The 16054-nt window shown below is 30.4% G+C and overlaps 1 protein-coding gene across 1 annotated transcript; it reads left to right on the top strand.

Moving 5' to 3' along the window:
- The first annotated feature begins 529 nt into the window (after positions 1-529).
- On the top strand, positions 530-2090 carry LOC129972342 (zinc finger protein 479-like). Its single transcript, XM_056086449.1, has one exon. It carries the CDS (start codon positions 1104-1106, stop codon positions 2088-2090), a length of 987 nt encoding a protein of 328 aa, XP_055942424.1. The 5' UTR covers positions 530-1103.
- The last annotated feature ends 13964 nt before the right edge of the window (positions 2091-16054 follow it).

Here is a 16054-nt window from a genome sequence, read left to right as displayed (position 1 = left end):
GGAAAATAGAACCCGCACTGTATAGATATTTGGACCATCTTCAGGAATACTTTAATTAAGCCGAAAACAAAAAAATATAATTCTTTACTTCTTATAGAACAGTTTTCTGATTGAATATGTAATTATATCTATAACGGTATAGATATTAAGTGCTAGAATCCTACAAAATGGACAACCAGTACATAACAGACGATGTTCTAAACTAATTTGATGCAAAGACTTAAAATAAAATAAGGTCTGTTACGAAAGGTGTGTGAAAACCATGGACACATTGAAAATTACCATTAACCCGACATTCGCAAAGATTATACCGAGAGACACCATGAAATCATGATTCAAAACAAATTTTTTCTATTATTATGCTTCGGAAATTGCATACAATAATTGCTCAAAGAACTTCTACGGTTACAAGAAGAAATGTTCTCAGTTAACTGATATTATTATATGAAACGTAAACTTTCACAAAGAAGCTCTGATTAATAGCGAATTGGAATAACAGAATTTACTCCATTATATTCCGCAGCTTTTACATTGAAGATTAATAAGAGGTCAAAACACGACTTCGACAAGTTTTAAAAAGTTAGGAGTCGTTACAAGTAAGGGTTTTTTAAATAAGTAAATATTCCAAACTCTTTTTAATCTTAAAAATCAAAAGCTGTGTTTTTAATAATCATTAAAAAAGACGAATGGATAATTATACTATTTAGAATTTAAAGAATACCGATTGAAATCTTTTTAGAAGGAATGCGGTAAAAAAAATAAATGAATTGAGCGATAGAACTATTTTTGAATAATTAGGATTATCATCATTGAATTCAATTGAATGTCTGATTTTTTGTATTTAGGCAAAGAACAATTTCTAATGACTGGATAGACCGAAGTTTTTCAAATCACGAGATTAGATATTTCAGTCTGAAGAATATAATGCAATATATAAAAATGACATAATAAAGCATTCAGTTTTTCACTGAGATAAAAAATTTAAGATTCGAAAAAATTTGACGAAATATTTTCATTGGAAAGTACGAGGAATTGGGTATCATCTATTGGTATTCATATCGGGAAAAATTTACGTATTGCATGTGTGTGGTGTACAATTAAATATGGAGAAAGAACTAAAGAAACATTCGCCGTTTCCTCTGAAAGAAGGAAAATTTCAGTGTGAATTATGTGGATTAAACTGCAGTAATACAAAAGCTTTAAATACGCATTTATCTTGTCATTCATATTTAAAACCACACGTATGCGAAACTTGTGGAAAAGCGTTCAAACGAAGAAGTCATTTAAAAATGCATACAAGCGTTCATATGAAAGAAAAGCCTTATGTATGTGAAGTCTGTAGTAAAGCATTCAAGAGCAGAAATACATTAACGCAACACTACCATATCCATACAAAAGAGAAACCTTATGTCTGTGCAGTCTGTAATAAAGCATTCGCTCGTATGTCTAATTTAAAGGTACATTTACGCATTCATACAAAAGAACAACCTTACGTTTGTGAATACTGCGTCAAACAGTTTTCGCAAAGAAATTCATTAAAATTCCATTTAAGTATCCACACAAGAGAAAAACCGTATGTTTGTGAAGTTTGTCGTAAAGCGTTCACCGAAAGAGGCGCTTTAGCGAAACATTTACGTGTTCATTCGAAGGAAAAGCCTTATGTCTGTGAAGTCTGTAAAAAGCCTTTCTCACATTTATATAACTTAAGAACACATTTGCGCATTCATACGAAAGAACAACCTTATGTTTGTGAAGTTTGTAGTAAAGCGTTCACCCAAAGAGGCACTTTAACGAAACATTTACGTGTTCATTCGAAGGAAAAGCCTTATGTCTGTGAAGTCTGTAAAAAGCTTTTCTCACATTTATCTAACTTAAGAAGACATTTGCGCATTCATACGAAAGAACAACCTTATGTTTGTGAAGTTTGTAGTAAAGCATTCACCGAAAGAGGCACTTTAGCGAAACATTTACGCGTTCATTCGAAGGAAAAGCCTTATGTCTGTGAAGTCTGTGAAAAGCCTTTCTCACAATTATCTAACTTAAGAACACATTTGCGCATTCATACGAAAGAACAACCTTATGTATGTTAAGTTTGTAGTAAAGCGTTCTCCCAAAGAGGCACTTTAACGAAACATTTACGTGTTCATTTGAAGGAAAAGCCTTATGTCTGTGAAGTCTCTGAAAAGCCATTCTCACAATTATCTAACTTAAGAAGACATTTGCGCATTCATACGAAAGAATAACCTTATGTTTGTGAAGTCTGTGGTAATAAATTCATCGATAAATCTAATTTCAAAAGACATTTAGGTACGCATAAAAAAAGAAAAGTTTTATGTCTGTGAAGTTTGTGAAAAAGCATTCATGAAAAAGAAAAAATTTAAGTAGACATTCACGCACTCATGCAGAAAAAGAAATTTAACCTGTGAAGCTTTATTGCATGAAATTTATTTGAATACATCAGTTATTTTAAAACATTATTTAATTTATCATTAACCGGAATTCATTATATTGTAGCAACCCGCAAAGTGATTGCTTTTAAAAAAGAATATGGGAAAATGATGAATAAACGCGATTCTTAAGTACAAATTAAACATTATCAATGAGAGCAGGACAGTCTGAAGTGCATGCTGTATTAGTTTCGAATCAGAGGATGGAAATTGTGAGTCGATTGTCCAGTGCAGAACAGGTAATGCTTTACCATTCAGATTGCAATCATCAATAATGCATGATAAAGTTATTTAAGCTATTTAGATTCATTTCCAAGTGCTGAATACTAATATCAATTAATTTTAAATAGTATATTAATTTATGAAAATATGTTTCTTAGACTGTGTGGGCATCAGTTTATATATTTATGTTTAATTATTTGACGTTTAGTTAATTTCTAATATTTATATATTCGATTATTTGTTCTAGATATCTTGTACTAAATGAGTATGTTCAAATTTCTAATTTCAAATTAGATGCTGCATAATAATAACGGTTTAATGTTTTATATTGAGGCCATTTTTTCTCAAAATCGTACATCCTAGTAAATATTTAAAGCAATTAGTTAATAATTTGTTGAAGATTTTTTTAGTATATATGTTTTAATTATTATTGAACAAAATTTAGAATTTTTTAACTTAGCCTTTTAAAATAATTTGATTTATTTTTGCTGTGTCCTTATACTTACTTTTAAAGATTTAGATGAAAGGTTAGAACATGCGTTCTTATCACATGGCGGTTGAGAAAAATTCTTGAATCTGTGGGTTATTTCCAGAATTAGCAAAATTATAATGCGCGCTTAAAATTGTTATCAATTCTTTCTGGTTAATGTTGATTTCTTTTGTAAAAGACTTTGATTTAGAATCATGAAAATTCTTTAGAAAAGAAGATGCGCTGTGTGTCTCCAGAAAATAAGCATAGGATGCCGGAGAATGGATTCTGTTTCTAAAAACCGTGCCGCAAGTTTTATAAAATTAGGTACCCAAAAGTTTGACAATTGACTGAAATTAAAAAAAAAAAAAACTCATTTCTATTTCTCAATTAATATTGATACATATATGATAGCCATTATTTATTGGTATGAATAAAACATTTATAATCCATTCTGATCATTAATTTAATTCGAACGCTAATGTCAATAACTTTTTCTTACATTTTTACGAAAATTGAATCACACAAACACACTCTTAGGTAAAAAAATTTAAATTGATGTCACAAATACAAGTCAGAATTTAAGATAAAGTTAAGACTTCCAATTTAATGCAATTGCCCTAAAAAATTTTTTTTGCTTGTACTCTCAGACAGTTTCATGATTCATATTTCACTTTTTCGATTAAATAATCTAAAAGTTCTAAAATTTGGAGATTGCTAAAAGGTTGGTGGTTGCAAGATTTAACTGTGCCAATTGCAATACATTATCATAGATTTTTTACAATTCTAGAAAATTAATATTAAATTATTTTATCACATTAATACTGCATTATGGCACTTCTTATTGTGAGTTTGCTGATTGGCTAGCATGTTTCTTCATTATATAAGACTGTGCAGCTCTCTTTCTCAAGGCATTGCTATCGTCTACTCTCTATCATATTTAGAGATATTTCTGAAGAAGATTAATCATTTGCAATCAAATATAATAATTAGCGTTTAAAAATTGCTGTAATGCTGAAGTGATTCCTCATCTGAAGTGATTTTGTAGGCATTTTTCACATAAGAGGATAATCATATAAAATTATATGCAAGTATTGTGATAAATATTATACTCTTTATCATGTCAACCAAAAATTATTCTTAAATAACAAGAGCATGGAATAACACAAGAAAAATCCAAATAGAAGACTAAATATAGAAATGCTGTCATATTTATTTTCGTTAATTAATGTACCAAAAAAATAATTGATAAAATATCAATATTGAGATTTTCGAGGATTTTATTTTTAAATAAGTTTTTTAATCGAGTATTTTTAATATGGTGTTTTCCTATGTAAATGTCCATTGTGTGCTTGTAATATTTTTTATTAATTTTCAGTTTCTATATTTCCATTAGAAACACCACTGGATGAAATTGCAGAAGTCAGTCTTTCTCGGATGCCGCAATCCTCATGGATGGTAATAGTATATTATATCTGGATAACTTCTTGGAATAAATGCTGTGTAAAGATAATAATTACATTCGAAATCTGCTTTGACATCGTATATCCCATTCAACTACTGACTTATATATAGGCTGAAATCATCTGATATATACAATCTTCATCAAAGGATTTTAAGGAAAACCCTCGATTTTTCCACATTTACCTCCATTAACTGTTTTAAGATAGGGTAAATATTGATTGCATTTCAATGTCATAACATTCATTACTACGTTATACATGATTGTAAAGCTCTTCTTATTGTGATAATGATCTTAATCCAAATTTTGTTTGAAATAAATATTTTTATATTATATCCTGCGTTTGTCCTATTTATTCTAGCGCTGATATATTGCTATATTTTCTTAATATCAATTACGTATACGAATGCAATGTCCGCGTTCAAATATTCCAATGAAAGTTTTTGCTAAGTTTAGAAAAGAATTAAATCCTTGCTTAAATTTTTTCAAGTTAGAGTAGAACAAGAGATTAATTTAAGTAATTCTCATACAAAAAATTTTTAATGTTTAAAATTAATTCGTAATTTTATTAGAAAATATATTTTAAAGTTTTTAAAAATATTTGTATATAGCTAATAAAAACTCGAGAAGAATATATATTATTTCAGTACGTGTGAATCCATTCATTTTTCCATGATATGCGAGATTAAAGCATCTTGCATAAATTTGGAAGGAGACATTATGCATTTTCGGTATCATAAATTTTGCATCCATTGGCTGATTGGTTCAAAAATTTGATACAAAAGCAGGGTTCAAATGGTTGTCTCATCGGAACAACTGTTTGCCATTGTCCCATTGCGGTTACGTGAACTTCTGAAGTAGGCGTGACCTTCCATTACGGACAATATTTGGCCTCGTGTGAACTCTGCTATATAATTTCAATGTCAAAATCACACTCCCTATTTCACTTGTCATTGTCGCGTTCTAAAATTATTTGCTTCCGTACAAGCGGACAGATTAGCAGACTATTCAAAGACTAAATAAAGACCGAAGGCAGTTACACAGTTTTGATTCATTAAATTAATAATGTTCAATCACCGAGCATAATGAACCGAGATCAACAGAATTTCTACTTGTCGATGGATTAGGTACGAAAATTAATTTATATATAATAATAAAACAATGCAGTAAATCCATCCACCTGTCTCGTTTAATTTTTTTTTTGTTGCAGTCACTGGATGGAATAGATACATATTTCTGCTTGAGTGATTTTCCCCAAAATTTGGTACAATTCAACAGTTGGGTGCAATTATTGAGTACTAGATTTCATCTATCTTGCACTTTGCGCTTTGGGGTAAGCGCTTTCCAAGGCATGATTTTACATGCATATTTATTGAGTGTTCAGGGAGCTCTGATCTGAAAATATCAATTACAGTATATTCTGTTTATAAGCTTATAATAAGAAACTAAATTTTTTGTATGGAATTTATTTTCAGGAGTAGCAGTAGATGATGCATAGAGGGATGACATTGGCAGTGTAGATGACAACTGTATAAAGTAAGCAAGTAGGAGTATCTCCACTGCTCAAAGAGTGACCTTATTGGCTTTAGCGTTTCTGTTAAGATCTGAAAAAGAGCTCTGAGCACCAAAATATTTTTTATAGAATCATGGAAGTCATTTAATGATGTTTTAAACCTTAGTTAGCTTTAAATATTTTTGCAATGTGATATTGCATTCCTGTGACAAAAAGCATCTTTCAGTTTGTTTTATAAAACTATTTCGTATTCCTCTTAATATTTAGTTGTATATATTTCTGCATTGTAGATCCTAAAAAAATTTTTCTAATTTCTGAAAAAGAATTTATTTGAGGTTTTAGTTGATCTGCTGTTGCTGAAAAGAATATAGCGATTGCATACTTATTTTGTCGTAATGCTAAGTCTTATTCGTTAGCCTTGGCACTTAATTCATTTATTTTATTTGTTTCTTATAATAAAACAATTTTTTATTCTATTCTGTATGCTTCTTATTTATTTTAGAATTCATATAATTCTGATATGACCTGAGAGTATCACGTATGAATGCTTTTTTTTTCGAATTTTCAGGCATGATTTATTTAGCTTACTTATTAAAAATTAATTCCTATTTATGTTTCAGCGCTAAAATATAAATTAATATGCTTCCGAAGAAAAACATAGACATATATCTATTTTTTTTAAATTTGTATTTAGTAAACTGTGATTTTTACTAACTGTTAATTTATTTAATTGAATTTCTTATTTAATATTTGTATATAATGGTGTTTATGTTAAAAATATATATTCTTGTATTTTTTCCATGATTTTCAAGTCCAAAGAATATGGTTTGATCTTCGAGTAATTCGCTGATGTCTCTTTTTAATAATTAGTTCAAAATGGAAGGAGTTTCGAAAATTTCGGTGTCAAGACCAGCATGTCTCATCGGTATAGCCTATTGTTTGTGTTTGTTCGTTAACATCACTTAACACTATTCCCAACGGCGAATTAAGTCCAAAAACAAAAGACATTGATACTTTGATAGATGAATTTCAAACGTATCATCATTATACCTAAACTTCCCGTGATTTATCATTAGTCTTTTCGCGAATATATAACTCAATCAATATTTATCACATTGATGGATTTGGGCCACATTTGTGACATAGCTTCTAATTCGCTGCATGCCAGATTAAATGTGTAAGACTGTTTGATTTTTTATTACCTTTGCGGGAGCATGGAAGGACAGACAGTTATAGTTCATTTCTACTGGCTATATCCCAATATTGTGCTGGTGAAAAGTTTTGGTTCAAACGTCCAATGCTAAATTTCATATTACTAGCTCGGTTCCTTTTGAATTATCACTTTGAAAGTCAAACGTAAATTTGGAATAAAAATATTTTTAAAGCAGAGAGATTATAAAAATTCCCAAGCCTAAATTTTTCAATAATTTACCAGAAAATTTTGTTCCGATAAAGGTTTGATCAGATCTTAAAGGGTATCAGATCTTTGCAAAATTAAGCTGAATTATTTTCCAAATCTCAACTCCGTTGTAACGTACCAAAAAAATGAATTTTGAGGCGATACTACTACCAATAGTTTCACCATTTCTAAATTTCAAACCTTTAAATTATATAATCATCATCACTTAATTAGTAATGATGTAATAATTTTTAAATTATTTTGAATAATAAGTTTAATTCTTTGAGTAAATAGAAAAAAAATGTTATTGTAATTGTCAACAATTAGTTCTTAAATCGTGAATTAATCATTCTAGAATTTTGACTGTCGCTTTCATCATCCACATTTTAAATACAATTTCAAATCAGCGATCATTGCAATGGGATTTTGTTTTTTAATATTAATTGCAACATAATGAAACATCACAGGCTTTGGCTTCCACTTTTATTTCTACAAAAATATTCGAAGAAATTAATTTCTAGTAAGAAAAAAAATATAAATGAAATTTATTTTGCATTGCTTGATACAATAAATCTAATGCGGAAAACAAATGAATTCTAAATTTATATACAACCTACCATTTTAAGAAATTCAAGCAGTATAATATTTTTCACTTTAAACAACAACAGAATAATGTTCAACGTTCAAACGTCCTCAAATTACAGAATCAAAGAGATTAGAATTTCATCATTTTTAGGGAATAAGCAATAGCCCCTAAGAAGAACTTTTCATTGAAAGATGGTTCTTCCTCAGGGCAGCTATTGAATAGCCCGATCTTATTTTAGGCAGGAGATCGAATAGTCTAAAATTATTATTGTTGAAACTCCTAATCTCGGTTCGTCGCAGCTCTGGTAACATAGAAGAATGTATTTATATCTAAAGATGATAAATAGAGCCAGATACTATATAGAGATTTAGACCATATTTAAGAATACATTTATTAGGTCAAAAACAAAAATTATACTTCTTCACTAATTTGATGCAAAAGCGGAAAAGAAAATAAGGTCTGTGATCGAGGCATATATGAAAACTATAGAGACAGTACAAACTTGTAATTATATTAAAGCGACCTTCGCAAAGGTTATACACAAAGACACAATAAAATCATTACTTCAAAGAAATTTTTTCTCTTACTCTGCTTCGGGACTTGCATACAAAAAGTGCTGAGACAACTTTTGTGGTTGCAAGAAGGAAATTTCTCATTTAACCGATATTATTACATGACACTTAAATTATAACAAAGAAGCTCTGATTAATAGCGGATTGGAATAACAGAGTTTGTCCCTTTATAGGCTGCACTGTTTACATTTAAGATTAATAACAAGACAGCTGTTTTACAACTTTTAAAAGGTTACGAGTCATTGGAAGTAAGGTTTTTTGTTTAGTTAGCAATTGCTTGAACGAATTTAAAGCATCAAAATCCAAAGATGTGTTTTTAATAATCATTAAAGAAAAAATATGAAGCACTGAAATATTCAACATTTAGAGAATGCTGATAGAAATCTTTTCAGAAGGAATGCGGTAAAAAAAAAATTAATTGAGCGATAGAACTATTTTTGAATATTTGTGATTATCGTCATTGAATAATATTTAATGTCTAAATTTTTTTATTTAGTCCAAGAACAAAATCTAATGAATGGTTATCAAATCACTAGATATAGATATTTCATTGTTAAGGATGAAATTTAATATATAAAAAAGAAAAGTATTAATGTATTTAGTTTTTCACTGAGATGCAAAATTTCAGCTTCGAAAAATCTTGACGAAATATTTACAAAGAAAAGTACAAGGAATAAGCAATCTTCTACTCTTTTCAGATAAAACATATGTACGCTATATATGTGGAGTAAAATTAAATATGGAAGAAGTACAAAAGAAACATTCACCAGTTCTTCAGAGAGAAGGAACATTTCAGTGCAAAATATGTGGATTAAACAGTATAGTAATAGAAAAGCGTTTAATAGTCATTTATCTTGTCATTCAAACTTGAAACCACATGTATGTGAAACTTGTGGTAAAGCATTCAAAAGAAGAATTCATTTAAAAGTGCACACACGCATTCATACAAAAGAAAAACCTTATGTCTGTGAAGTCTGTAGTAAAGCATTCAATACAAGAACTACATTAATGCAACATATGAGTATTCAAACAAAAGATAAACCTTATGTTTGCGATATTTGTAATAAAGCATTAGCTCGTGTATCTAGTTTAAAGGAACATTTACGCATTCATACAAAGAACAATCTTATGTTTGTGAATTCTGTGGCAAAACATTTTCACAAAGAAGGGGTTTAAAAAGACATTTACGCATCCATACAAGAGAAAAAACTTTTGTTTTTGTAGTAAAGCATTCACCAAAAGAGGTGCATTAACCAAACGTTTACGTATTCATTTAAAGCAGAAACCTTAGATCTGTGAAATCTGTAATAAGGCTTTTTTCAATTATCTAATTTAAGAACACATTTTCGCATTCATGAAGAAAAAAACCCATATGTCTGTGAAGTCTGTGGCAATAAATTCAGTGATAACGCCAATTTCGGGAGACATTTACGTATGCATACAAAAGAAAAGCCCTATGTCTGCGAAGCTTGTTGAAAAGCAAAACATTACGCGTCCATTCAGCAAAAGAAGCAAAATATTTACGTGTCCATGCAAGAGAAGAAATTTAACATGTGAATCTTGAGGGAAGTTTTATTTCTTTGATGTTATTTTTTAAACAATTTCTTTCTAATGTAAACGAAAATTTACTATTAATGCAGACTACGGATATGCTTTTTGTGAAACATGTAACTTATCAATAATTTTAAGAATTTGCTGATAATTTCAAATTTTTGAAATCTAAGTTTGAATATAAGTTATAAGCTCATTATAGAAATAGCTCATTATGTGGAGGAACATACTGAAGGAATCGTTGGATAAACCAATAAAACCTGGTTAAATTCCAATGCTTTCTATAACCAACATGGATAAATTCGATATTACACATGTATTTTTGATTATCCAGCTTGGATAAATTTCATACTTTGTATTAAAAACAATGCACTAATCATCATGTTTTTATTTTTTATGGAAAAATATATTTAATTTATCCTTCACCGGAATTCATTTTATCGTAACAAACTACAATGTGACTGCTTTGAAACCTGAAAATGGGAAAATAACGAATAGCATGATTCTTAAGCGAAAAGTATTCAGTGAGAATGGTGATTTTAAATTGAGAGCCAATGACAACTGTGAATTTTAAAGCACATGCTGTGTTAGTTTCGAATTAGACGATGGAAATGAACGAAGTGAGTGAATTGTCCAGTGCAGAACAGATAAAGCTTTCCCATTCAGATTACGCTGATAGTTAATTATATCCTGTTGTTATTTAAGCTATTTAGAATTCTTTTTAAAGCCATCTGTCATTGCAGAAACAACGATGAGTACATTTTTGAAATGTTCAAGACTGTCAATGCTTGTATCAATTAATTTTAAATAATATATTATATGACGCTGCAATGTTCTGTAAACATGTATCCTAGAATTTGTAGTTTATTTTTCAACTTAATTATTTGATTTTTAAATTAATTCCTAACATTTATAGATTCAACTACTTTTTCGGAGATATCTTGTTCGAAAACAAAATATCAATATTGAGATTTTCTATGATTTTATTTTCAAATAAGTTCTCTAATCGAGTATTTTTAATGTGGTGTTTTCCTATGGAAATGTCTATTGTGTTTTTGTAATATTTTTTATTCATTTTCAGTTTCCATATTTCCATTAGAAACTCCACTTGAATGAAATTGCAGAAGTCAGTCTTTCTCGGATGTGGTAATTCTTATGGATGATAACATTACGTCATATCTGACCGGCTTCTTTAAATAAATGTTGTGCGAAGGTAGTCATTTCATTCATCTCTTTGAAATCGGTTCTACTAACGAATATCCCATTAAAGAATCGACTTATATACAGGCTTAAACCATCAGACTGAATTAATCTTCATCATCAGGATTTTAAGGAAAACCTTCGATTTCTTCACATTTCACTCCATTAACTGCTGTTGGATGTATCATTATTACTTTTAGCAGTCACTGCATTCATTATTATGATATATTTGTTTGTAAATGCTCATTCTAATGTGATAATGATCTTTATTCTCTTTTTTGTTTTAAATAAATGTTTTTATATTCTATACTTTTGTGTCTTGTTTATTATAGTACTTATATACTGCTATATTTTCATAATATCACCTATGTGTATGATTGCATATCTGCATCTGGGGGCACGGCAATGTCCCTGCCGAGTCGAGCAAAAACAAGCGGCACGGCCGTATTATTTTATCCTTTTCTCGAAGCAGTTCAGGCCATTTTCAACCCCCTATAACTTCATTGCGGATAAAACTAGAAGCCTGAATTTTCAGTAACCAAGCAGGCATTATATAAACACGGTATATTTCAAATTTCATTAAATTTGAACCAGTAGTTTAAGAATTATAACTAGTCAAAGTTTGTGAATTTTGTCACTGACTGACTGACAGATCATCAAAACTCTAAGGCACTTCTAGCAGACATAGAAGCTTTAAATTTAGAATACAATTAGTGTTTAGTTTATAAATCAAGGAAAAACTAAAATATCCATGTAATAATGGACGGATCGATAAATTTTTTGAAGTTTCGAGCATTATCCATTTTGTCGGCAAATTCGTCGCCAAGGCGCCAAATGGTCGCCAAGTTTGTCACCAAGCTCTCGTATCACTGGCTCGGCATCCGGCAGCATCCAATACAGATTACTGTAAAACGGTCTTTCATATGATGACACTATTCACCCTGGGAAAAATTAATTAAATCTCAAAATTACAGGTTTCAAACAATATCTAATTTGAAATAATTCAGTTTGAAGCTGTGGAAGCTGCAAACACAATGGGTGACTTTCAGAAAATCAATCTGGTAGAAGAAAGCAAACTGATCTTCAAAGTATGATCGCAAAACTTAATGTCGATCAAAAAAGAGTCTTCGATATGATCACAAATAAAATGGACACAACCGATAATAACGCTGACGTTTTACGTTGTTTTGTGAGTGGAACTGGTGGCACTGGAAAGAGCTTTTTAATAAAAACTCTGAAAATTTGGGTTAAGACTTATTTAAACAAAAAAAGTGGCAGTTAGTACTCCAACAGGAATAGCTGACTATACATAGAATAGATTGACTATACATAGACTATTGCAACTGCCTGTAGAACACAAGCAAATACCGAAGTACAAACAACTTTCTGACGAAGTGCTCCTTCTGATATCAGATTTGAAAGAAGTAGTGTTGTTTATAACAGACGAAGTGTCGATGATATCCAATGTTTAACATATATTTACTTACGCTTATCTGAAATATTCGACACAAGAGACGATCAGAATGGGTAGTTTGGAAAAAAACATCTTGTAGTTTTCGGAGATCTCTTACAGCTTCCGCCGGTCAGAGAAAAGTCACCTTTTGAAAAACTATCAACTGCTGAAACTAACAAGTTATTAGGTTCCCTCAGTGTACCGAATCTGTGGACTGAACTGTTCATATACGATGAACTTACAATTAACATGCGACAGCTCAATGATTTTGACTCTGTTGAAATGCTAAATAGAATAACATTAGGTGTGACTACACAAAAAGACCGCGACTTACTCTCGACTAGATTAATAACTCTAAAATCCAATTCAAATGAAAACAGATTAATTGAAATAATTGAACCCCTCTCGAAACTTCCTGACGATATCGTTTGCTTATTATCTACAAAAAACATCTGTCAACAATTAAATACTGCAATGCTTAAATCTCTTCCACATCCCGAAATAAAACTAACAGCTGTAGATAGCATAAATTTCCCCAGATACCTAACAAAAAGAGCTCGTGAATGCATAAAAAAATATGAAGTCGATGCTTCTATGACTGCAGGCCTGGAAGAGAACATAATTATAAAAATAGGATCAAAAATCATGTTAAGGCGAAATATTGACGCAAGTCTTGGTGTAGTTAATAGTTCTATCGGTATAGTGCAAAGAGTAAAGGTTGATCAGGAAAATACAAAAAATAATTAAGAAAATATACATTGCATTTAATAAAGAACATGTTTACGAGCTTAGTCCGGTCAAAACTAAATTTGAAATTATTAATAGAGCTTATGTTCATCGCGAACCGTTTCCCATATGTATAGCCTATGCTATAACTATACACAAAAGTCACGGTCTAAGTCTAAATAATGCACTGATGGATATTGGTTCTGCAGCATTCACATCCGGTCAAGCTTACGTGGCACTTCCGAGAGTTACAAGTGTGGACGGCTTACATCTAATAAATGTCGACTTTGCAAGTATTAAAGCGCAGGAATCCCCAATTTGTGAATACAACAGACTAAGAAGCATTTACCGTCCAGACTTGTCAAAAATTGTAACATCAAAGCTTACGAGAAAAACCCATAGAGACAGAGACTGGGCTTTGAGAAAAACTGTGGCTGAATCTCAAGAAGTAGTACGGGAAAAGAAAAAGGGGAAGACTACATACAAAAATAAGAAAAGGACTATCTACAAAAAGAAATGAGATGCCATCAAAAACATAACTTGTAAAAAAAACAAAGTCTCGCAACTCAGTTCTTCTATCGTAAAAAGTTGTGAGATCCATGTAATACCAAGTCGGTCCATTTATTCAGTCCCTACTTAAGGGTCCTTCTGTCTTAAGTTATTACGTAATTAGCTAACCTAACAACATCTTATGGTGACCAAATCAATATTAAAAATCTTTTATAGTTTAAATAAATAGATTGACTTGGCAATCGCACTAAACAATCTAATTTAATATAATATGTTAATGTAATCTAATTTAATGTAAAGATACATTGTGTTTTCAAGCGATGGCCAAGTCAATCTATTTATTTAAACCATAAAAGATTTTTAATATTGATATGGTCACCATAAGATGTTGTTAGGTTAGCTAATTACGTAATAACTTAAGACAGAAGGACCCTTAAGTAGGGACTGAATAAATGGACCGACTTGGTATTACATGAATCTCACAACTTTTTACGATAGAAGAACTGAGTTGCGAGACTTGGTTTTTTTTACAAGTTATGTTTTTGATGGCATTCAAATATTCCAATGAGAGATTTTGTTTAGTCAACAAAAAAATTAAAGCTCTGTTAAAAATTTGGCAAGTTAGAGCAGTGTAAGAAATTAATTTAAGTAATTCGCATGCCAAATTTTAAAAAAACGTTTAAAAATTGTAATGAATATTATCAATGAATATACTTCAAAGTTTTTCAAAATGTTTGTATATAACTTATAAAACCCAGCTGCGGTTCAAAATTGCGAGGTCTGTCCCAAAATAGCTCTAGTGTTGCTTTAAAAACGAGACGTTAATATAACGAAACTAAACAATCTTGAGTTATTTCGTTTGTTAATAACGAACAGAGTTCTAAAGACTGTCTACTTGTCGATCGATAAACTCTGAAATTTAACATATATCTAATAATAAAATCATGCACCAAATTTTTAACTGCTTAATTTTTAAAAATTTTGTTGCAATTACAAAAATGTACCGATACATATTTCTGTTTGTAGGATTGTGTCCTAAATTTGGTACAATTCTGCAGCTGGGTGCAATTATTGCATACTATATTTCATCTGTCTAGAAGAACTACGCTTTAGGGTATGCGATTTCCAAGACATGATTTTAAATATTTATTTCTTTAATATTCTGGATGCTCCTATTCGCAAAGAGCATCACCTACAATACATTCTGTTAATAAACTTATACTAAGTAAAAAAGTTCTGCTCTGTAAATATTATCAATTACAATACATTCTGTTTATAATAAGAAACTAAAAGAGTTTTTTGTGGAATTTACTTTCAGGAGTAGCGGTAAATGATGTACAGAGTCGAAACGTTAGCTGTGTGTAGATGAGAACTGTATACAGTATACAAGTAGGAGAAGCACTTCTCCTGAAAGAGTGACTTTATTGATTACCGTGTTTCTGTCAAGATTTGAAAAATGTCCCCTGAGCAGAATAATATTTTTTACAGAGCCATGGCAGTCCTTTGATGATATTTTGAATCAGAGTGAACGTTGGATATTCTTAAACATGATGTTACCTTCTTGTGATATTAAGGGTTACGTTCTATTTAGATAATGTTTTTATACGCATAGAGGATTCTACATAGTTAGCGACTATAAAAGACGCGAAAATCTTGCATACAATTATTTTTCGGAATGAAAGGTGAAATCTATTGTTTGAGCTGGTGCTGATTTGACAACGTAATTAATCAACAGCCGAAGGGGACAATCATATTCTTTGTGGATCAGAAATTCTAATAGTTTGGACAAATATCGTTACTCAAAAGCTCTAGAACTTCGCAGAAAAAAAAATCTCTGATACCATTTTGACTCTAGAAAACGATTTCGTTTTATTGAGAAAAGAACGATATTGTAAAAAGAATAAGCACTGTCCGTTTAAATATAGTTTAACCTAATGCTTTTTG

Source organism: Argiope bruennichi, chromosome 1, assembly GCF_947563725.1.
Source record: "Argiope bruennichi chromosome 1, qqArgBrue1.1, whole genome shotgun sequence".
NCBI classification, from domain to species: Eukaryota; Metazoa; Arthropoda; class Arachnida; order Araneae; family Araneidae; genus Argiope; species Argiope bruennichi.
This window is presented reverse-complemented; position numbering and strand designations above follow the sequence as displayed.